Source organism: Tupaia chinensis, unplaced genomic scaffold (genome assembly GCF_000334495.1).
Source record: "Tupaia chinensis unplaced genomic scaffold, TupChi_1.0 Scaffold000028_1, whole genome shotgun sequence".
Classification (NCBI taxonomy): domain Eukaryota; kingdom Metazoa; phylum Chordata; class Mammalia; order Scandentia; family Tupaiidae; genus Tupaia; species Tupaia belangeri.
In genome coordinates this window covers 3,233,574-3,257,108 of record NW_006159458.1, presented here as the reverse complement: position 1 = coordinate 3,257,108, position 23,535 = coordinate 3,233,574, and the positions used below count along the sequence as shown (strand labels likewise).

At 40.6% G+C, this 23,535-nt stretch overlaps 1 protein-coding gene across 6 annotated transcripts in view; it reads left to right on the top strand.

The window, feature by feature from the left end:
* Positions 1 to 23,529, top strand: part of PPFIBP1 (PPFIB scaffold protein 1) — a 239,860-nt gene extending 216,331 nt beyond the window's left edge. For 4 of the 6 annotated variants that reach the window (XM_027770947.1, XM_027770944.1, XM_014587177.2 and 1 more), the window contains 13 exons: positions 1,957 to 2,128; positions 2,614 to 2,646; positions 4,749 to 4,899; positions 5,196 to 5,324; positions 9,622 to 9,772; positions 11,127 to 11,238; positions 11,349 to 11,437; positions 16,430 to 16,552; positions 18,088 to 18,207; positions 19,056 to 19,244; positions 21,470 to 21,649; positions 22,838 to 22,903; positions 23,045 to 23,529. In XM_027770947.1, the coding sequence (XP_027626748.1) occupies positions 1,957 to 2,128; positions 2,614 to 2,646; positions 4,749 to 4,899; positions 5,196 to 5,324; positions 9,622 to 9,772; positions 11,127 to 11,238; positions 11,349 to 11,437; positions 16,430 to 16,552; positions 18,088 to 18,207; positions 19,056 to 19,244; positions 21,470 to 21,649; positions 22,838 to 22,903; positions 23,045 to 23,131 (1,602 nt within the window). In that variant the 3' untranslated portion in view covers positions 23,132 to 23,529. The remainder of the gene's footprint in view (positions 1 to 1,956; positions 2,129 to 2,613; positions 2,647 to 4,748; positions 4,900 to 5,195; positions 5,325 to 9,621; positions 9,773 to 11,126; positions 11,239 to 11,348; positions 11,438 to 16,429; positions 16,553 to 18,087; positions 18,208 to 19,055; positions 19,245 to 21,469; positions 21,650 to 22,837; positions 22,904 to 23,044) is intronic. The other 2 variants (XM_027770945.1, XM_014587188.2) reach the window with 1 other exon arrangement.
* The last annotated feature ends 6 nt before the right edge of the window (positions 23,530 to 23,535 follow it).

Below are 23,535 nucleotides of genomic sequence, written 5' to 3'. Positions count from 1 at the left end.
CTGCGTGTGACCAAGCCCCATTGGGAGGTGCTTTCTCCCTCACGTGCTCGCTCTCTCTGTCCCTGGCAAGTGCACATACGCTCTGGCAATGAAGATAATGATAATAATTATTTTTACATTATGTGAATTTCATAACTTATTAGAAAACAAAATGGCACAGATGTACACACACACACACACACACACTTTTAGATGTTTTTAAAGATGTCATCAGCTGATGCTTTAGTCCTTTCCCCTGAGTTTTTTTCTGGTCGTTGCCCCTGAGTTTTTTTCAATCCAGAACCTCATAAAGGTTAAAATCACCAGACAGCTTTCTCACAAGTGTAGCCTCTCAGTTGGCCTTAATACCTGAATCATATTTAGATAGAACTGACAGAACACAGTTTGTCCTGACAGGCATAAATGAAGTCCCTTTTTGCCTTGTCAGTCCAGTAAATGGTGAAATGACTTTGACATCAGTATTGAGGTAGATGCAATAATAGCACTTAATTATGCCATCTATAAACTTTTAGTAACTAGGAACAGTAGATACAGAAAATAATCACTTTAAAAGCTAATATCCCCCTGCCTTCCTTTCCACCTCTGCAAAGTAAAAGAAACAGCGGGCAAGAGATATTAGAGAAATGAGAACATGCAAACAAAACCTTCATATTATAACTGAAACAATTTATACTATGTTACTGTAGCTGCCAACTCAAATAATCAGACAGTTCCAAATAGAGTAGCTGAATGTGCCTTCATTTTATGATCCTTTGAGAAGAATATTTAAAATAACTGGAGTAGAATTTCCTCCCATTGCTGGTGTAGAAATTTAGAACTAATGCTTGCTTTGTAGAATAATTGTTATTATATTATGCTTCTGTTGATGTAGTTATAAGAACGTGAACTGTATGATAGCCAAATCTGTGTCTTAAGTGTTAGAAAGAAGTCTATATAATTCTCATTGTGTAATATCTTCTGAGCAATGAGAAATTTAATTTGGAAATTTCTGGCTCTGTCCTAAATATTTCAAACTGTAAGCACATTGATTATAGGTTAGTGATAAACATGTTTTCCTATTGTTTCTTTATCTTAAAAAATTATTTTATTTAACTTCATTTACTATTATTATTATTTTATTTTAATTTGACCAGAAAGAAGTAGAGGGAGACCAGAAAAGCTAGAAAGCAAGCCATCAGGTCCAGGTCTCGAACTGTAGTTGTCCATGTGGGAGTCCAGCACCTCTAATCACCACGCCACCTGCTGGCCCCTGTTTCTTTTTTTAATGGCCATAGGGTCCATACATATGCTAGACAGAGACAAAGAGAGGGTGGAAGCACCCCTAATGGGAAGTGGTCATGCCATAATCCCTTCTCCTCTTTTTTTTTTTTTTTTTTTTTTTTTGGAGAGGTTTTTCGCTATAGGGCGCGTGCGCTCGCCAGACAGACAGAGAGAAGAAATCACCACCTAGGGGGGATGGTCACGCCGCAATCCCTTCTCCTCCATTCTCCTCTCGGGATCTTGGACACACATGCACACGCACCCAGCATGAATTTAAGCCACCAGGTCCGGGACTCAAACCACGTTCAACTACATGAGAGTCCAGCGACATACCCATTAGGCCAACTGCTGGTCCCATTCCCATCTCCTCCTGTTTCTCCATCCTGTCATGATTTGAGGCATGCTTACATACACACCCAGGTTGCCCAGGCCGGGATTAGAATTGCTCTCAGCCATGCAGAATCTGGCTCCTTTAACCACTAGGTCACAGGGCTACTCCTCTTATTGTTATTTCTCAAGTAGCTTTCAGAATGGATTTTTTTTTTTAACTTCTAATATGGCACTTGACCTTGGTAATCGATGTGTTGGTTCATTTATTCTTTAAAATCATATGGAACCCGACTGAGTCTTCGGTGTTGAACCTGGTGTGTACTAATGCATTGATGCTGTGGTTCATTGTTCTTGCCTCTCTCCCAGGATAAAGCTCCAGGAGAAAGCAGCACGTTTGGGAGCCTCCCTCTCAAAGCTTCAGGACACAGTGCTTCTGTCGATGATAACCCCTTTGGCACTCGAAAAGCCAGATCTTCCTTTGGCCGGGGCTTTTTTAAAATCAAAAGTAACAAGAGGACAGCAAGTGCGCCGAACTTGGGTATGCGTGGCTCAAATTCTTCTGCTATACTTCTTTCAGAAAGAGGAAAAGATCAGTTTCTTCCTTCATTCATTCTTTTGGCCCATTTTTCTTTCTCAAAAATGAAAGTGGATGACTTGGGGGGAAAGTTGGTGAGAAATGCTTCAGGGGACTTAATTTAACTGTACGTAGATATTATAGATAGACTCTCACTCACCCTGCTGCTCTCTGTCCTGTGGTATAAACTCAGGGGAAAGACCTAGAACTCAATTCTCTCTGACTTCATTATAGACAGTGTCCCACCTACTGTGATGTGGCTCCTTTAACCCCCATTGACAACACTGATGGAGTCTGTGTGTACCCTCAGGAGTGCGATGCGGTGCAGGCGTTTCCTGCACTGTGTGTATTCCATGAGGAAGAGTTTGATCCGTGTTTCATTTTGTCATCCCCCTGTGTTCTCTCCATTGGGCTGCGTGTGATTGTGTGCGTTGTTGGGATTTCTGAAGATCGTAAACGAAGTGCCAGTGCACCCACCTTAGGTATTGTACCCTGCATGCCAGCCTGTGCCAGCTCTGTGCTCCCCACACATCTAATCCCTGCTCTTGGCATCTGCAATCGCTAGAAAGTGAGCTGGCCGCAGTCAGAAAATGCAGTCTTTGTTCCAGAGTGTTTCGTCCACCTTCTGCTACAAAAGACTCTGTAGAAGCTTTGCTTCCAAGCCTCAATGCTCCTTTAACCAAGGCTAACGATACCTCGTGAGTAACTCTGGGAGGGCCAGCGTGCACAGGTCCCCCAGAGTGCAGACAGCGACATCCTGGTATAGTGCATTCCAGTTCTTTCGTCCGCGAAGCACTTACCCTCACACCCTAACTCCCAATCCTTGCATCCCTCTCCGTGTTGGTATTTTCCCCAACTCCCCCAAAAGAAATGTCTTCAACCAAACAGGGAAGTTTGTAGGAGACATTGAATATAGTAGTTTTGAACTTAACTTCTTACTAATAGAACATTCTCCTGACATGTTCTTGCTTTGAAGAAGGAAGTGATCATTGAGTGATGACACCAGTAACTTTACAGGTTATCCAAGGAGTCACCTCCAAAGGGATTTTAGGAGAGGGAAAGTTCAATTTTTCTCTTACTAGAACAGAATACAGTAGGGAAAAAAGTCCTCAAAATGAAAAAGAAAAATCTGACAGTTTTCAAACAAAGCTGAGGTGGGCAGCATTTCCAGGGACACTGTACCTGTTATGGTTATAGGGTTTGAATGGAAAGAATTCCCTGCAGGTGCTACTGCCTTATATAGATAGCAACATTTCTGTTCACATGGGTCAGCTAAATTGGCAGCCTTAAATGTCCAGAACAAACACTGGGCACATCAAATAAACATCTATGCAGATAACTATTTGCAAACCATTTTTTGCATCTTTCTTAGAAGAACGGTACTGTCCATGCTAGGAGGCACAAGCTGCTTACTGTAACCTATAATCACAACCCTGCTTTATAGACTTGTCAACTTCTGCAACTTCTGTATGTCTTGCTGAAACACTGTTCCTGTGATTCTCGTACAATCCTGTTCCTGTGATTGTCCTTCATAAAGTGTGAAATCTCACATGGAGTAAAGCAGTAGCCCTATGTTTGTTAATGTGGAATCATCCACTAAGGGACGAGAAGTAAAATAGTTAATGCTTAGAGATCTGGTGCCACTAATGTGGGTGTTACTCTTTTAAGGTGCTAATTTCAAATCAAAAGAAAACGTGTATCCAGTTCACTACTTTCATAGTGCCTGGGTCATAATAGGTTGGCCTATGTTTCCTAAAGAACCTTTACTTTGGTAACTGATTTGCTATAAATACCAGAGGAGAGAAAATAGTAGAAGAAAAATAACACAGTTTGAACTGGAGTAACGGGGAAATTATTCATTAATATTAATTAAATATCAAATACAAAAATTTTGAGAGGGGGGATAAAAAGACTAAGGGAAACCAAATGGGTTTGCTGAGTCCCAAGTGTCTCTGCCATGCTATGCTGAATGGAGGATATGCACTTTCAGATACGAAGGCTGGGGAAATTAGGCCTAGTGGTGTTGATGCCACCTGCTCGTAAGTGAGTAAAGCTGTCATTAGTGCTGAGCTGAGAGTGGATGCGCTTGTCAGAGATCCTATGAAGGGAACTCAGGAACCTTAGAGGGACATAGAGGGAGAAAAGGAGATGTGGGAGCTACAGCAACAAAAGAAACTGTTAGAAACAGATCTAGGAGAGAGTCATGACGAGAAGTGAAAGAAGTTGGTGATGTTAAAGGATGTAGGTCAGCAGAGCACCAGCTACTCCAGCAAGACTGGGGACGTCATTGTGAATCCAGCTCTCTCAAGGAAAGAAAATGGCAACTCCATCACACCTTTCATCTCCAAAGGGATTGAAATTTTTTAAGTTGATTGACTCTGTTACAGGCAATAAAGTAAACTATAGAGTAGAACATACAGTCATGTTTCATTTTTAGTATTTGCAGGGTGCTCTTTACAAATCACTGATTTATAGGCCAGCACAACAAGAATTCTTGACAGATGCCAAAACCAAAATGGTTAGCATCTAATCATGTTTATTCCATATTTTAAAATTCATCCTCTTTGTTCTATTCTTGGTATAGCTGAAACAGAAAAAGAAACCACAGAACACCTAGATCTGGCTGGTGCATCTTCTCGGTCAAAAGATTCACAGGGTAACAGCCCCTTCCAGATATCTCCACCATCTCCAGATTCCAAGAAGAAATCCAGAGGTATCATGAAACTCTTTGGAAAGTAAGTAAAAGGATGAACAAGTGGCAGGGGCCTCATCTTACCTATTGCTTGAATGTGGGGATTCATGGAAAATTGGAAATGGGTATAGAATTATAAGGCTTTTTATGGAAAGAAGATCATGACTTACAATTCCTTCACTTGTTGGATCTCAGTTAAAGTTTAAATTCAAATGCCTGTGTTGACAATATACAAAGAAGAGTAGCTCAAATGTATGCATCCGTTAAAAAAAGTTCTCATTAAATTCTAAGGCCTCCTTCAGGTCTAATACACAGGAGTCTGTTTTGTGTCTTTTTCAGACTTAGGAGAAGTCAGTCAACTACATTCAACCCGGATGATATGTCTGAGCCTGAATTTAAAAGAGGAGGGACAAGGGCAACTGCAGGGCCCCGGTTAGGTTGGTCTCGAGATTTGGGACAGTCTAACAGGTAAGGACAGCCAGACTAATGAACTTTTGTATATCTACCCAAATGTCAAGGCCTCATGAACACTTGCAGCGTTAGGACTGGTGAAATAAAGTCATTGCCTACTGCCGTGGCTAGTGGAGGGGCCATCATCTTTACAGCAGTGCGGTTTGTTTGTGGTTGATGACTACTGAGGGCTGTGTGAGCAAGCTGAGGAGCCAGAGGTAAAACATCAGCAGCATCTGTATTAGAATGGTTGTTGGACTTATATTTTACACAGGCAGTAATAATATTAGAAGTACTGTAAAGCAGGGCTGGCAGGTAGCATGGTGGTTAAGGGCGCTGGACTCCCACATGGCCAACCGCAGTTCAAGTCCTAGACCTAGCAGCTTACTTTTTCACTTTCCCTTTTTCTTTCTCTCTGTCTCTATCTGATCTAAATTAATAATAATAGTAGTAGTAATAACTAATGGAATTAAATAAATAAATCATTCTTTTTTTAAAAAAGAAAGTACTGTAAAGCATAGCCTTGGAAAGATGGGATGGCAGAGCAGATTCTAGAGTGAGGCTGCATGGATTCACTACCACTTTCTACCAGGTGATCTTGAGCAATGATATCCATGTTCTGGTCTCAGTTTTCTCTCCACGATGATTAGTATCCACCCTGAACAGTCATTATGAAGATTGAATGAGTTAATATATATCTATTATCTGCCAAATAATAATTGCTTAGTTAACATTAATAGTTAATGGAATCTGTGACAGCACTGAAAGACATATATTCTACCAGAATTCTTAGATTTATCAATACTTTGTAATGTTTTACCTGTTACTATCCTAAGAACTTTTCCTACACCCTTATCAAAGCTTAGGGCTGGTTTGAAACTACTGCATTGACCTCTGAGCATGAAAGGGTGGGGTTGGCAAACATACGTTACAAGGTGTTGATAATAAATCTTTCAAAAGTATAATGGGCTATGAACCTTTAAACATAGTCCCTCCCACACAGGTGAAAGATGGCCATGAGTTTCACCAAGGAAACTCCCTTTGGCCTTCTTCAAATACTCATTTGCCATATGGTCTCTTTGAACACAGTAGGGGACCTTCATATACTATCTTATAAAATAAAACGTATAGTTCATCTTTCCGTATTTCTTTTCTAAACAGAAACACTATGTATCTGCATAAAGAAAAACATAAATGTTGCTTTGATTACTTCTTCCTACACTCAGGGTTAGCATACTGCCCTCTGGTTGATTACCATGCAGGAAGACACCATCATTCTGCCAAAGTTAACTCAGATTAGACTTGAGATTTGAGCTTCTTTCAGTCTGTTTCCTGTTTGGTAATCCAATCTTTAAACTAACTTATGTTAGTTTAACCTTGGTCCTTTTTTTTTTTTTTTTTTTTTTCTTACTTGTTGGATCTCAGTTAAAGTTTAAATTCAAATGCCTGTGTTGACAATATACAAAGAAGAGTAGCTCAAATGTATGCATCCGTTAAAAAAAGTTCTCATTAAATTCTAAGGCCTCCTTCAGGTCTAATACACAGGAGTCTGTTTTGTGTCTTTTTCAGACTTAGGAGAAGTCAGTCAACTACATTCAACCCGGATGATATGTCTGAGCCTGAATTTAAAAGAGGAGGGACAAGGGCAACTGCAGGGCCCCGGTTAGGTTGGTCTCGAGATTTGGGACAGTCTAACAGGTAAGGACAGCCAGACTAATGAACTTTTGTATATCTACCCAAATGTCAAGGCCTCATGAACACTTGCAGCGTTAGGACTGGTGAAATAAAGTCATTGCCTACTGCCGTGGCTAGTGGAGGGGCCATCATCTTTACAGCAGTGCGGTTTGTTTGTGGTTGATGACTACTGAGGGCTGTGTGAGCAAGCTGAGGAGCCAGAGGTAAAACATCAGCAGCATCTGTATTAGAATGGTTGTTGGACTTATATTTTACACAGGCAGTAATAATATTAGAAGTACTGTAAAGCAGGGCTGGCAGGTAGCATGGTGGTTAAGGGCGCTGGACTCCCACATGGCCAACCGCAGTTCAAGTCCTAGACCTAGCAGCTTACTTTTTCACTTTCCCTTTTTCTTTCTCTCTGTCTCTATCTGATCTAAATTAATAATAATAGTAGTAGTAATAACTAATGGAATTAAATAAATAAATCATTCTTTTTTTAAAAAAGAAAGTACTGTAAAGCATAGCCTTGGAAAGATGGGATGGCAGAGCAGATTCTAGAGTGAGGCTGCATGGATTCACTACCACTTTCTACCAGGTGATCTTGAGCAATGATATCCATGTTCTGGTCTCAGTTTTCTCTCCACGATGATTAGTATCCACCCTGAACAGTCATTATGAAGATTGAATGAGTTAATATATATCTATTATCTGCCAAATAATAATTGCTTAGTTAACATTAATAGTTAATGGAATCTGTGACAGCACTGAAAGACATATATTCTACCAGAATTCTTAGATTTATCAATACTTTGTAATGTTTTACCTGTTACTATCCTAAGAACTTTTCCTACACCCTTATCAAAGCTTAGGGCTGGTTTGAAACTACTGCATTGACCTCTGAGCATGAAAGGGTGGGGTTGGCAAACATACGTTACAAGGTGTTGATAATAAATCTTTCAAAAGTATAATGGGCTATGAACCTTTAAACATAGTCCCTCCCACACAGGTGAAAGATGGCCATGAGTTTCACCAAGGAAACTCCCTTTGGCCTTCTTCAAATACTCATTTGCCATATGGTCTCTTTGAACACAGTAGGGGACCTTCATATACTATCTTATAAAATAAAACGTATAGTTCATCTTTCCGTATTTCTTTTCTAAACAGAAACACTATGTATCTGCATAAAGAAAAACATAAATGTTGCTTTGATTACTTCTTCCTACACTCAGGGTTAGCATACTGCCCTCTGGTTGATTACCATGCAGGAAGACACCATCATTCTGCCAAAGTTAACTCAGATTAGACTTGAGATTTGAGCTTCTTTCAGTCTGTTTCCTGTTTGGTAATCCAATCTTTAAACTAACTTATGTTAGTTTAACCTTGGTCCTTTTTTTTTTTTTTTTTTTTTGCAATTGGGCACAAGCACTCTCCAGAGAGACAGAGACAGACAGAAAGCAAAAAATCACCCCCTGGGAGGGTTGGCCACAATCCTTTCTCCTCCATTCTTTCTCCTCTATTCTCCTCTTGGGATTTTGGGCACAACTGCACACACGTCCAGCGTGAGTTTTAAGCTGTTGGATCCAGGACTCGAACTGCAGTCAGCCATGTGGGAGTCCAGTGACATACGATTATGCCATCTGCTGATCTCTTAACTTGGTCTTTTTGTGTAAAACACGTTCTTGTTAAATCACATTGAATCTTTTATGGTTTCATTTGAAATAAAGACAAGTGGTCTTAAAAATTAGCTTTCAGGACAGCAGGTGGCATGATGGTTAGGGCACTGGATTTCCACATGGCCAACTGTGATTCAAGTCCCAGTCCTGGTGGCTTGAAAGTTGGGACCAGCAGTTAGCATAATGGCTATGTCGCTGGACTCCCATGTAGTCAACCACGGTTTGCGTACCAGACCTGGTGGCTTAAACTCACACCGGGCATGTGTGCTTTCTGTATCTTTGTCTCTCTCTGTCTGGCGAGTGCACATGCCCTATACAAAAACCTCTTAAAAAAAAAAAAAGAAAAAGAAAATCATGCCGGGCATGTGTGCATCTGTGCCCAAAATCCTGAGGAGAGAATGGAGGAGAAAGGATTGTGTTGGCCATTCCCTATAGGGGTTGATTTCTCACTTTCTCTCTCTCTGTCTCTCCTTTTCTTCCCCTGGTAACTGTACATGCCCTATTGCAAACAGATACACATGCACACACATTTTTAACCAAATATACAGTAAAAAAAATTTTAGGGGCCAGCAGGTGGCATGGTAGTTAGGAAGCTGGACATTCCCACATGGCTGACCCCAGTTCAAGTCCTTGACCTAATGGCTTACTTTCTCACTTTCTCTCTCTCTCTCTCTCTCTCTCATCAAATTAAAATAAATGAATGAATTAATAAAATTAAAATAAATATTTTTTTTTAAATTAAGCTTTTAGGGACCAGCAGATGATGTCATGGTTACATCACTGGACTCCCACATGGTCAACTGTGGTTCGAGTTCTAGGCCCACTGACTTCAAACTCACGCCTTGTGCTTGCATGCCTATGCCCCAAATCCTGAGACTGGAAAAGAAGGGATTACAGTGTGGCCATTCCGATAATAATCCTCTAGATTGACTTTAAATATTTTTCATACTATTATTTTCCTGTAGTGATTTGGATATGCCATTTGCCAAATGGACCAAGGAGCAGGTTTGCAACTGGCTGGTGGAACAGGGCTTAGGGTCCTACCTGAATTCTGGCAAACACTGGATTGCATCTGGCCAAACTCTTTTGCAGGCCTCTCCACAAGATCTAGAGAAGGTAACAGCTTCTCTGTTTTGTTTATAAAAGGGATAGTGAGAGAAGAGGAGTGTGAACATAGTATTGTTTTATATTCCAGAAAAAGGTATGGGTGGAGCCAGTAAACACTCTTGAGAAACTGGATTTTCAGCTGTTTTGTATTTAATCTCAGGATGTGGAAGGACCTGGTCTTGATGATTTCTTATGGAACACTTAAGCCACTGGGCATTTTAATGAAAATTAATTATACAGCCTTAATAAACCTTAAGATAACTGGCCGGCAGGTGGCATTGTGGTTAAAGGTGCTGGATTCCCACATGTCTCTCCACAGTTCAAATCCTGGACCTGTCAACTTACTTTCTCACTTTCTCTTTCTCTCGCTTTCTGGTCAAATTAAAATAATAACAAATTGAATTAATTAAATAAATAAATCTTTTAAGTAAATAAATAAACTTTAAGCTCACATTTCTCACAATTATTTTATCATTGGTCTATCTCCTTAGTGTAATATGAAGTGTCTTCAGAAAGTTCATAGATGTGTATTATGAAAGAACTATGAATTGAGTGGCTTTCAATTTTTTTTTTTTTTTTTTACTAAAATGAAGTCATACTTTAATTCCATTTGTCTATGAACTTTGAAAAGTTATTGGAGGCCAGCAGGTGGCATGGTGTTAGGAGTGCTAGACTCCCATATGGCTGACCATGGTTTGAATCCCGAACCTGGAGCCTTGCTTTCTTACTTTCTCTCTCTTCCTGGAAACATTAAATAATATTAATAAATAAAGTTAAATAAAAAATAATTTTAGGGGACCAGCAGGCGATGTGGTGGCTAAGGTGCTAGACACTCCCACATGGCCAACCACGGTTCAAGCCCCAGACCTGGTGGCTTGCTTTCTCACTTGGCTCCTCTCTCTCTGTGTTTCTCTTTGTGTGTGTATCTCTCTGGTCAAATTAAAATAAATTAATTAATAAAATAATTTTTTAAAAGTTCCCTCATATATAATTTCAAGTTCAATTTTCAGATGGGGGGAAAGCATCCTGTATTTTATGTCTGATTATTTAACATCTTTACCTAATTATCTGATATTTTGTACAAGATAAGGTTAAAATGCATTATGTGTGCTGTAGTTCCTGGTTTATGAGAAAAATGTGTCCTTGGGGCATCTGTCGTGTTACTAAACTAATTGTGCTGCTCTTGGTTATCCAGCAGCTTTCTGTTCAGCAGTGTGTTACTAGCACAGGTTGGTATTCTAATTTAATACGTTTCTGGGTCTTTCACACTAGTTTCCTTCTGGGGGAACGCGCATCCTTTGTGAGCAGCACCCAGCCAGTGTAGGAAGAATTATAAAGTCAACATGTCTCTTCATGGTTTCAGGAGCTTGGAATCAAGCACTCACTTCATCGAAAGAAGCTTCAGCTAGCACTGCAAGCCCTGGGATCTGAGGAAGAAACCAATCATGGAAAGCTGGATTTCAACTGGGTCACTAGTAAGAGCATTTTATTCTTAAAGTAAATAAGGGAATATGTCTGCTTTTTCTTTTTCATCGCAAGAGCAGGTCTTTGTGGTACGGTGATGACATTGGTTTCTCTCCTTCAGGATGGCTGGACGATATTGGCCTCCCCCAGTATAAGACTCAGTTTGATGAAGGACGGGTAGATGGGAGAATGCTGCATTACATGACTGTCGTAAGTGGTTCATTCCTGTGGTTTGGGCAAGTAAACTTTTTTTTTTTTTCCTAAAAAATGTCGAAATAAGAGTAAGCAAAATATAGCATTTTCACAAAGAATTCAAAGGTGTTGCTTTAACTTGAGAGGTGGGAATATTTCCTGTGACGTTGAAGTTGTGGGATTCGGTGATTGAAACAGCCCTAGAGAAATTTATGCTAAGTTGAAATCTAACTTGAACCAAGCTGTCCAGAAACTCAAAATGTTTATATATTCAGCAAGGTAAATATTAAGTGTACACTTTGGGTGAGTTTTATGGTATGTAAATTATATCTCACATGGATATTTTTAGAATAGAGAGAATGTAAAGTTTTACAGTCCTTAGAGTTTCTAAGTAACATATTGTAGGTTTTCCATATGCAATGACCAATTATGAGAGGCTGCCCGTGTGACCTGACATCCGCGGGACAGGCCTTCTTCCCTCTCTTCCACTTTGAGCAACTGTTTCCTGACCCCTTCTCATCCCTTTCACTGCAGCCCAGTTCTGTTAGAGCAGGTGTTACCAGGGCAAAGGAGAAGAACAGAAGACTAGCCTTGCACTCTGGTCCCTTCACTGTTGCACATTTCTCACTTTCCAGCCAATACATACAAGGGTCAGTTGTTCCCTACTTTACAACAGTTGGAGAGATGGCTTCCAGGAGAACTTTATTCTAGGTTCCCTAATACTATTAATGGTCTACTGGGACCAGCAGTTAGCATAATGGCTATGTCGATGGACTCCCATGTAGCCAGCCGTGGTTTGATTCCCTGACCCAGTGGCTTAAACTAACGCCGAGCGCGTGTGTGTGCATGCCCAAGATCCCAGAGGAGAATGGAGGAGAAGGGATTGCGGTGTGACCATCCCCCCTGGGGGGTGATTTCTCACTTTTTTTTTTTTAGCCCCATAACCAAAAAAAAAAAAAAAAAAAAAAACCTCTTTAAAAAAATTATTTAAAAAATCACTATTAATGATCTACTAAAGATACTTTTATTTAAATAGTGTCTGGTGAACTAGGCTATGGACAGAACTACCACATATATCTTCTTGAAATAAGTGGAAATTTTTGACCAGCTAACTTAGGTAGGAATTTCTCAGTATCAAAGAATTTGGAGTTCAGCTTGTGAGATGTGTTTCTTCTCACTGAATTGAAGTCCTCCCCTTGGTGGGCACATTATGGAAACACACATGTAACGATACTGGTTTGCGTGGTATGGTGTATGTTTACTGTGTGCCCAACACGCTTTCAAGTATCTTAGCCATATTCATTCTTTTTGAGTTAAAACATTCTTACCTCTGTTGTTTTTCTTTTTTTTGTATTTTTTTTTGAGAGTTTTTTTTGCTATAGGGCACATGCGCTCGCCAGACAGACAGAGACATAGAGACAGAAAGCGAGAAATCACCCCCCAGGGGGGATGGCCACGCCGCAATCCCTTCTCCTCCATTCTCCTCTCAGGATCTTGGGCACACACAAACACACGCCCGGCGTGAGTTTTAAGCCACCAGGTCTGGGACATGAACCACGGTTGACTACATGGGAGTCCAGCAACATAACCATTACGCTAACTGCTGGTTCACTCTTACCTCTGTTTTTTAGAAACAGAAGAATTGAGACATCTGTAACGAGTTTCCAGAGTTAGAAAGTGGTAGAAAGTCCATCTGAACCCAAGCTGTTTCCAGATCCTTGCTCTCAACTTACTATTCTGCCTAGAGCAAATTCAGTAAATATTTACCTGCCTTTCTAGGCATGCTCATGTTCCCGTGGGAATGTGAGTACATTCAGGCTTAAAATCACAAGAAGCATATGTATAATTTCTGTGGCTGTAAATGAGTAAATGACCTTGAAGTATTGCCCCCCAAAGTCCTAAATCACGAAGGTCTGTTTTAATGTGGTATCCTGGATTAGATCCTAGAACAGAAAAGGGCTTTAGTGGAAAAACTAGTGAAATCTAAACAAAGTCTATACTTAGTCACTTACAGTATTGTCTGCGTTATTATCTTTGTGTATTATGATTACATAAGATGTTAGTATTAGGAAGAGCTAGGTGAAAGGTATACAGAACTCTGCATTCTCTAGTAACTCTTCCATAAATCTAAAATCATTTTTTAATTATTTATTTTAATTTTATGTATTTATTATTATGCTTCAATTTGACCAGAGAGAGAGGGAGGGAGAGTGAGAAAGCAAGCCTTCAGGTTCAGGAGTTGAACTGTGGTAGGCTATGTGGGAGTCCAGCCCCTTATCCACCATCCACCTGCCAGCCCCCTCAATCTAAAATTATTTAAAAATAAGTTTTTTCAAATCAAAAATATTTTTAAAATCAACAAAAAAATCTATTGTGATTTAAGAGAAAACTGTCCTTCCTTTTTAAATTCTTATTTTTTAAGAATTTTTTTTATTGTTTTATTTTATTTTTTTAATTTGACCAGAGAAAGACAGAGAGAGGGAAAGTAAGAAAGCAAGCCACTAGGTGTGGGACTCAAACTGTGGTCAGCTACATGAGACTGTAGTGCCTCACCCTCCATACTACCTGCCAGCCCTTAAAATCTTAAATCACAGGGCTGACTGATGGTGTGGTGATTGAGGGCACTGGACTCTCACACGGCTGACTGCAGTTCAAATCCTGGAACCGGTGACTTGCTTTCTCACTTTCTTTCTCTCTCTATTGCTCTGCCTCTCTTTGGTCAATTTTAAATAAATAAATAAAGTTAAATAAAATAATTATTAAAAAAATCTTCAATCATAAAGATTTTCCAAAATAATTATCATTTATTTACATTATGAGCATCTATATGAACATCTAGCCTACACTGAAATGTTTGGAATAGCTATCTCAGTCTTAAAATATATTAAATGTTGGTTCTAGTTTATCATAAGACGCTGCTTTTAAGAAATTAACTCAAGGGGGCCAGGCGTGATGGTTAAGGTGCTGGACTCCAACTTGGCCAACGGCAGTTTGAGTCCTGGACCTCGCAGCTTGAAAATCACACCAGGCCTGTGTACTTGCATGCCCAGAATCTCAAGAGAATGGAGGAGAAGGGACTGTGACATGGCCATTCCCTCTAGGGGGCGATTTCTCACTTTCTCTATCTCTTTCTGTTTTCTCCCTGATGAGTGCATGTGCCCTATGGCAGACAACAAGAAGAATGAGAGAGAAGGAAGAGAACGGAAGAAACAGTGAGGGAAGGGAAGGGAGAAAAGGAAGAAATTAACCCCGGGAACCAACCCTATGGCCTAGTGGTTAAGGGAGCTAGTTCCCACATGACTGATAGTGGGTTAAGTCCCAGCCCTGACAGCTTCAAAAAACACAACAGATGTGTGTGTAGGTAGGTGTGTGTGTGGGTAGGTGTGTGTGTGCATGCACTCATGTGCTCCAAATCCTAACAGGATGAGGAAATGAAAGAAAAGGGATTGTGGTGTGACCACATCTCATGGGGGCGGAGCGTGGAGTGCTTTCTACCACCCTCATCCTCCATCTCTCTCTCTGTCTCTGTCTCTCTCTTAGGCAAACACATGCACCTTTTGGCAATTGAGAAAGGAAGGGGGTCAGCAGGTGGCATGGTGGTTAAGGCTCTGGACATTCCCTCATGGCTGATCAGAGTTCAAGTCCTGGGCCTGGTGACTTGCTTTTTCTCTCTCTCTCTCTGTCTCTCTGTCTCTGTCTCTTTCTGGTCAAATTTAAATAAATGAATGAATAAATAAAATTAAAATATGTCATTCTTTTAAAAAAAGAAAGTGAAGGAGGGAGGAAGAAGAAAAAAGAAAGAATTTACTAGAAAAAATTTTAAGAATATTTTTTGCTCAGTACTGTAAAGGTTTAAACTGATTATCTAATATTTCTATAGCACAATTTCTCCCCCCCGCCATTAGTGTGTTATCAGTAAGGTATGAATAAAATGGATATTTTCCTTGTTTATTTTCTGGGCGTATTTGGAAGTAGTCGGGTGCTTATCTTTATACTGCCCCCAAATCACCCTCTTCTGAAAGTATTAGTTTTGGTGTGTTTGGTATACTGGAAAATGTTCCCAGTAACCACAACCTAGTGAAGATTTGTCCCTAGAGGAATTTGATCGGTGGTGTATATCACAGGTGTAACTTCATTTCTCATCTCTCTATAACTCTCACCAAACCTTTTGCATCGATTGACAGAATTTTCTCATAATTGGTCACAATATCTGCTAGATAACAATTTAGAACTAGAGAACCTTAGGTCAAGGAGTCACATAGCAAGAGCACTCTTCTGATGTTGCCCCAAATGTGATGTGCTGTAATTCAGAAAACCAAGCCGTGCTCATTAGTGAGTAGCACCTGCTCTCAGCTCTCTGCTTAAATGAACACGAGGGCAGGCTGGCCAGGGCCCTTCATTGCGCTAATTATCTGCTTTATCTGCAGGTAAAGTTCTCAAAACTAGGAGAGGAAGGAAGGAATTCCTTGTTTGCAGTATGTGTGCGTCAGATCAAAGCAGACCACCTTTCACAGTGACCCAGAGTGTTTTTCAGACTGTGCTTTTCAGAGCCCTGGGGTTCTGCAGTCCTGTCTCAGAGCTCTGGAATAGAAGTCAGCTTCAGTAGAATAATATTAATTTTGAATCCTGGAGAGGATTTTGTTCAGAACAGAAAAAAGAGTTCTGTTACTAAAGAAAAGCTTTGAAAACACTGGCAAGCCCTTGGGACATATTGGTTTGAGGGGCTCTTCTTCTTCTCTTCTTTTTTTTTTTTTTTAAGAATTATTTATTTAATTTAATTTTTTCATTCATTTATTTTAATTTGATCAGAGAAAGAGATGTACGGAGAGAAGGAAAGTGAGAAAGCAAGCCACCAGGTCCGGGGGACTCGAACCGCAGTCAGCCCTGTGGGAGTGTCTAGCACCTTAACCACCATGCCACCTGCTGGTCCCTCCAGTTTTCTGAGATCGCTTAGAAGGGTCTTTTTGCTCTAGGTTGGCTCAGTGAGCTCTGATTTTGTTCTTTTCGTAGGATGACTTATTGTCATTGAAGGTTGTAAGCGTTCTACACCATCTCAGTATTAAAAGGGCCATCCAGGTGCTGAGGATCAACAAATTTGAACCAAACTGTCTACGGAGGCGGCCATCTGATGAGGTAACATTTCAGGCTGAGGTGTACAAGCAGGCACTTTTCTGTGTGTGTGTGTGTGTGTGTGTGTGTGTGTGTGTGTATACAAAATCAAGACCCATTTCTATCTTTTTTTTTTTTTATTATTTAACTTTGTGTGTGTGGGTGGGGGTTTTTAATAATTATTTAACTTTGTGTGTGTGTGTGTGTGTGTGTGTTCACCAGAGAGAGGGAAAGTGAGAAAGTAAGCTGCCACGTCTGGGACTTGGACCATGGTCAGCCACGTGGGAGTCTAGCACCTCAACCACCACACCACCTGCTGTCCCTGACCTATCGCTAATTGGAACCTAAGGAAAATCTGGTCTTTTCAGAGCCCCAAATCCAGTCTAACTTACTTGTTAGGTTTTACTGGGTTTTGGTTTTTTTGTTTTGTTTTGTTTTTGTATTCTTTTTCTCTTACCCTGCATGACTTACATAACTAAAGTCAAGGATTATTGTTTCGTTAAGCTTCCTCTTTTTCCTCAGTTTGTTTTTCCCCCCAGCTGTACCATTAATCCAAAGAGATACAGATATCCTTATAAAGATTTCCTTTCCTCGGAGCCAGATGGTGGAGTACCAGTAACACATCTGAACCCACACGGGGAGGTTCTGAGTTTATGTCCACTGGCTTCCTGTACTAGGTGTGCTCAGGGACTGTGTGCTGGATGGATTGCAGCATGAAGACCCTATTGAGGGTACATGTCTCTCTCTCTGTGTCTCATGGAAGAAATAAAGAAACCAAAAAAGGGCTTCCTTTTTTTAAAATAATTATTTTATTATTTTAACTTTTGAAAAATATTTATTTAATTCCATTTGTTATTATTATTTTTAATTTGACCAGCGAGAGAAAGGGAAAGTGAGAAAGCAAGCTGCCAGGTCTGGGACTCAAACTATGGTTGGCCATGTGGGAATCCAGTGCCTCTAACCACCACGCCACCTGCTGGCCCCTTAACTTTATTTATTTATTTATTTTTTATGATTTGGCCAGAGAGGGAAGGGGAAGGGAAAGTGAGAAGGCAAGCCACCAAGTCCAGAACTCGAACCGTGGTTAGGCATGTGGGAGTCCAGCGCCCTTAACCACCACACTGCCTGCTGGCCCAAAGGCTTCCTTCCCTTTTTTTTAAAGAATTGTTTATTTATTAAATTCCATTTGTTGTTGTTGTTGTTGTTATTATTTAATTTGACCAGAGAGAGAGAGGAAGGGAAAACAAGAAAGCAAACTACGAGGTCTGGGACTAGAACCGTGGTCAGCCATGTGGGAATCCAGTCCCTTTAACCACCATGCCATCTGCTGGCTCCAGCTTCCTTTCTTAAAGCAATGCTTTATTAGCATGTAAGAAAGCTTGAAATTCTGCGATATAATAGTTCTTTAAGAGAGAATTCAAATTAGCAAGTACTTTTTAAATCCGTTCTTTAAATGTTTGGGATGTTGCGTGACTGTTCCATGGGCAGACCTCTGAGACAGAGCATGTAGGATCCTGTAATCAACAGCTGAAGTTCTTTGTACTTGTTTGTTCCCATAGAACAGCATCACCCCATCAGAGCAGTGGACCAATCACCGAGTGATGGAGTGGCTGCGCTCTGTGGACTTGGCGGAGTATGCCCCCAATCTCAGGGGCAGTGGTGTTCATGGCGGGCTTATGGTAAAACTCTGTTTCAAATAAAAATTGACTTGCCATTTTGTTTTCTTTAGTCTAATGAGCAGGAGGATATACTCACTTGTCACAGTCCTAAAGTCTTCTAAGCTTTCTGTGATAGTTCTAGCAAGTCTTTTTATTTTGAGAGGTTTGTACCTTTGGGCACATGTGAGGGAGGGAGAGAGGCAGACAGAGACAGTGAGAGGGTAAGGGAGAAATCACTGCCCAGGGGCATGGCCACACTGTAATCCGTTTTCCTCCATTCTCCTCCCGGGATCTTGGACACTCAGGCACACATGCCCTGTGTGATTTTTCAAGCCACTGGATCCGAGACTCCAAACACAGTTGGCTACGCGGGACTCCAGTGATGTAACCACTACACCATCTACTGGCCCCACAAGTCTTTATTTTCGGAGTATTTTTACTTATTTCATATCTCTAGATATGAATTTAAACTCATTTCTCTTTTATTGTTCTCACTCACGCTGAATGAAGTCTAGCTGCTAGCTCTCTTACAACCACGTTTTAACACCACTGCAGAGATGCAGGTTGTTATCCTGCGCACTGTCGCAGAAAGAGACGGCACTGCATAAAAAATGCTACTCAGAGGCAGAAACACAGACGTTATGATCCCTAGGGCCTGGATTTCAAGACCAGCTCTACCGCTAACTAACTTGAGCAAAATTAAGAAAAGATATGAAAATTAAAGACCAAAGTCCATACTCTGCCTACCTCACTGGGCTGCCGAGAGGGTCCTTAGAGATAACCTAGTGAGGGAGCTTTGCCAATTATAGAGCACGATACGAGTATGCAAGGTCCATGGTGCTTTATAGCAGTCTTAATTTTACTTCCAGGTTCTCGAACCTCGTTTTAACGTAGAAACAATGGCTCAGTTATTGAACATCCCACCAAACAAGACCTTGTTGCGAAGACATTTGGCAACTCATTTCAACCTTCTGATCGGTGCTGAGGCCCAACACCAGAAGCGAGATGCCATGGAATTACCAGACTACGTCCTTCTAACAGCTACTGCCAAAGTGAAGGTTGGTTCACACTTGTACCATTTAATAATTGCTTGAAGCAAAGGCTCAGTTTTGACCATTTTTCTGGTTTGGGGGGATTCCTAAGTTTTGCAGATGGGCTGGAGGTATATATATATCTTTAAAACTCATAAAGAAAATAACTGAGGGTTCCATTCAAATGATTCAGTCAGTACTAACAATAATAATGAGCACAATGGCAGTGTCTTTAAGTAATACATTGCCAGTGCAGAGTCCAGGACCTGAGGCCAAATGTTGATTATAGTTGTTCTGCTTTTCCTACTGATAAATCAAGCATAAGAGGGAGGTTTCCTCTTGTACAGATTCAGATAGCCTGAATTAGGACCAACCAGCTTTGCAAGTTAGGAAGAGATTCTTAAGAAATGATTTGAGATAGACAAGTAGAGAATGAGATTCCCTAATTTAACTGGATTTGTGGGTCATAACAAATTCAAATTACCTTTTCTACTTTTGTGTCATTTATTTTTTCATTTTTTTAAAAAAACATTTATTTATTAATTTATTTATTCTGGTTTTTCAACCGGGTCCAGGACTCAAATCATAAAGGCAGCCTGTGGGAATCCAGTGCCTTAACCACCCCCCTGCTGGCACCTTTACATCGTTCTTATTTATAGTCTTGAATACGTTATCTGGACTACTTTATTGTAGAGAGTGTGTTTCTCAGCTACTCAAGAAATAGGTACCAATTTTTTTTTTTTTTTTCTCTTCTTCTTTTTGTCTTTTTTTTTTTTTTTTAACTTTATCTGCCTAAGCACCTTCTCTTTATTTAGATCTCTTTCTCCATAAAAGATGTGGCAGGGAACAACAGGTGGCATGGTGGTTAAGGCACTGGACACATTCCCACATGGCCGACCACCTGAATCCAAGACCTGGTGGCTTGCTTTCTCACTTTCCTTCTCTCTCTCTGGTCAAATTAAAACAAATGAATCAATCAATAAAATAATTGTTACATAAAAAAGATGTGGCAGCTTTGAAATCTCTGAGAGAGTCTATTCTATTTAACTTCTCAGTCATTAGCCTGATCACTGTTTCCTTAACAGATAGGTCCATGGACCTAGAAAGGTGTCACCAAAGTTTTCTCTCTCAAAGAGGGGGACTTCTGTTAGCAATTACCAACCAGCTGTTCAGAAACAGAACAGATATATAAGATAATTTGAGCCTCACTCAAGAAGCAAATATAGGAAGGACCTTTTTTTCTTTTAATGAATTAACATAATAGCAATTACACATGTTTATGGAGTACAGTTTGGTTTTTTTTGATACATAAATAGAATGTGCACTGGGGGTCAGCAGGCGGTGTGGTGGTTAAAGGCGCTGGACTCTCCCACATGGCTGACCAAGGTTTGTGTCCCGTACCTGGCAGCTTGCTTTCTCACTCCCCCACCCCCACTCACTCTGTCCCTCTCTGGTCAAATTAAAATAAATAAATGAATAAAGTTAAATAATTCTTTAAAAAAAGAGAATGTGCACTGACCAAATCAGAGTTATTAGCATATCTATCACCTCATATATTATTACTTTATGTTAGACCCATTCAAAATCCACTCTTCCAGCCACCTTGAAGTTTATGGTACATTATTGTTAACTATAGTCACCTGACTGGGGTATAGAAACCTAGAATTCATTTCTCCTATCCAATTGTAATGTTGTATGTGTGAACTAAAATCTTCCTATCTCCTTCACCCTCTGCTAACCAGTATTCCTTATTCCAGGAGACCAGTTTTGTTTTTATTTGTTGGTTTGTTTTTAGCTTCCACAAATGAGTTAGAATACATGGTGCTTATCTTTTTGTTTTTGAACTCATTTCACTCAACTAATGTCCTCCAGGCTCACCCATGTGAAGTAAGGACCATTTTATTTTACTAATCATAGATTGGAAGACCTTGCAAAATTGGACTGAGCCCTGAGAAATCCCAATATATTAAGTCCTATGTCATCAAAACTAAGGCTTTTGGTGTATCTTACTTATCACAGTGACCCTCTACCTCGTTGACAGGGATAAGAAGATTAGTCTTCTGAGATTCATAAGAACGATCATGGATTCATTGAATCTGAATGTATCATATGCCTAGGATGTCTTTGTTACACACATTTAGTCTTCCAATTGCTTTTTTTGATAAGAGAGTGAAAGTTTTAAAATGTTATTGTCCTTTCTTGTATGCATTTAATCAAACTCCTGAATATTTTTGTTCACTCTTCTTCTAAAGCCAAAGAAACTTACCTTCAGCAATTTTGGAAACCTGAGAAAGAAGAAGCAGGAAGATGGGGAAGAATATGTTTGTCCAATGGAATTGGGGCAGACATCGGGCAGTGCATCTAAGAAAGGATTCAAACCCGGTTTGGACATGCGCCTGTATGACGAGGATGATTTGGACCGGCTAGAGCAGGTAAGTGCAGCACTGCTACCTCTTCGAGGTGCTTCCTGCATTCACACTTTGGATGGAAACATGGTCCACTGTGTTTGCTAATTGAGGGCATTTTCTTCAAATGACAAAAAATAAAGATAGCAAGAAAATAATAGTGAACACTTATGAGGTTGCATAATATATTCTAGGTACTTTCCTAAGCACTTAATGCATATTCATGTTCATGGTTGTCTTAAAATATAGGGAGTATTATCCTCATTTTAAAGATAAGGAAATTGATAGGACCAGCAGATGGTGTAATGGTTACGTTGCTGGACTCCCATGTGGTCAACCGAATTTTGAGTCCCAGACCCGCCGTTTCAAACTCATGCCAGGCACATATGTGTGCTTGTCCAAAATCCCAAGAGGAAACTGGAGAAGGGCTTGCGATATGACCATCCCCCGGGGGGGGCGGGGCTATCTCTTTCTGTCTCTCTCTCTCTGGTGAGTACATGCACCTTAAGCAAAAATCTCTCTCTAAAGAAAAAAAGAGTAAGGAGATTGAGGCACAGAGAGGGTAAGTAATTTGCCCAGTGTCTCTGCCCTCTCAGGTTGGCCTCAAAGTTTGTGCTACTTACCCATGTTATACTATCCCTGTATTACTAAGGCAATCTATTATCTTAAAAGAAGCGAAGGCCCAGCCACAGTGGTACACAGGCAGCACTCCACATGGAAGGCTGAAAGTCACTGAGGAGTCCCAGGTTCAGTTCCCCGGCCAACCTGAGCACACCAGGTACACACCAGGTTGCATGTTCCTATAATCCTAGCTTGGGAGGCTGGGACAGAAGGATCACAACACAGTAACACAGTAAGACCCAGTCAAAAATAATTCTCTGTCTTCTCCCTCTCACTCTCTTCCACTATCACATACAGGAAGAAATAAGTTAGGAATGCATAGGTCAGACTACGTAGCCCTATCAGATTCAAGTCATAAGACTACGATGACCTCTAAGTCACAGTGCTTTGGTGCCATTGTCAAGGTCATTAGGTAGATGCCACGGAAAAGTGTTTCTTATTTTTCACTTCCAATTGCAGTAACGAGAGGAGATGCTTTTCCCCTACCCCTCAATACCACTTGCATTTCTTTTTCTTAGGCTTTTGTTAATTTTTACTATGGTTTCCTTGACATTATGAAAACGAATATGCTACCTTATGGTTTGTTCTCTGCAGATGGAGGATTCAGAAGGGACAGTGAGACAGATAGGTGCATTCTCTGAAGGCATCAACAATCTAACAGTAAGTTTGTAAAATGAATCAAAAATGTTATTCTAAAAATATCTTTTCACATGACCCCAGAGGACTGCTTGTGGGTTAGAACACACTCCACGCTGAGCACATGGCGCACAGAGCGTGACCCCTGATCTCCTTGTTTTCCAGCACATGTTGAAGGAAGACGACATGTTCAAAGATTTTGCCGCCCGTTCCCCCAGTGCCAGCATCACAGATGAAGACTCGAACGTCTGACATCGCGCCTGGATGAACCGTAGGAGCTCTTGGTCGTGTTATCCACTCTCTTTTCCAAGCACTCGCAGTATATACCACGAGAGGCAGATCGCGCATTGCTCATTGTTCAGCTTTTGCCCATCTTGAAGTGGCAGTGGAAAGCGGGGGAGATGTGCCTATTCTGAAGTTGCCGTGAAAATCGAGACACTGGTGACTGAGAGTATAATTGTTTTTTTCTCTATTTAATGTAAAAATATACATGATATGTTATATTTAAAGTGTTGCACTTACAGTGAGTGTTTTGCCATTCGCCACGCATTATGGAGGGAGCCGTAACCAGTGTGAATGATGTCATCGTGTGGGCGTTTACCACAGCCATGCAAGCAGAATGCTGCTGGAGTTCAGAACGGTTGTGTAGACGCTCT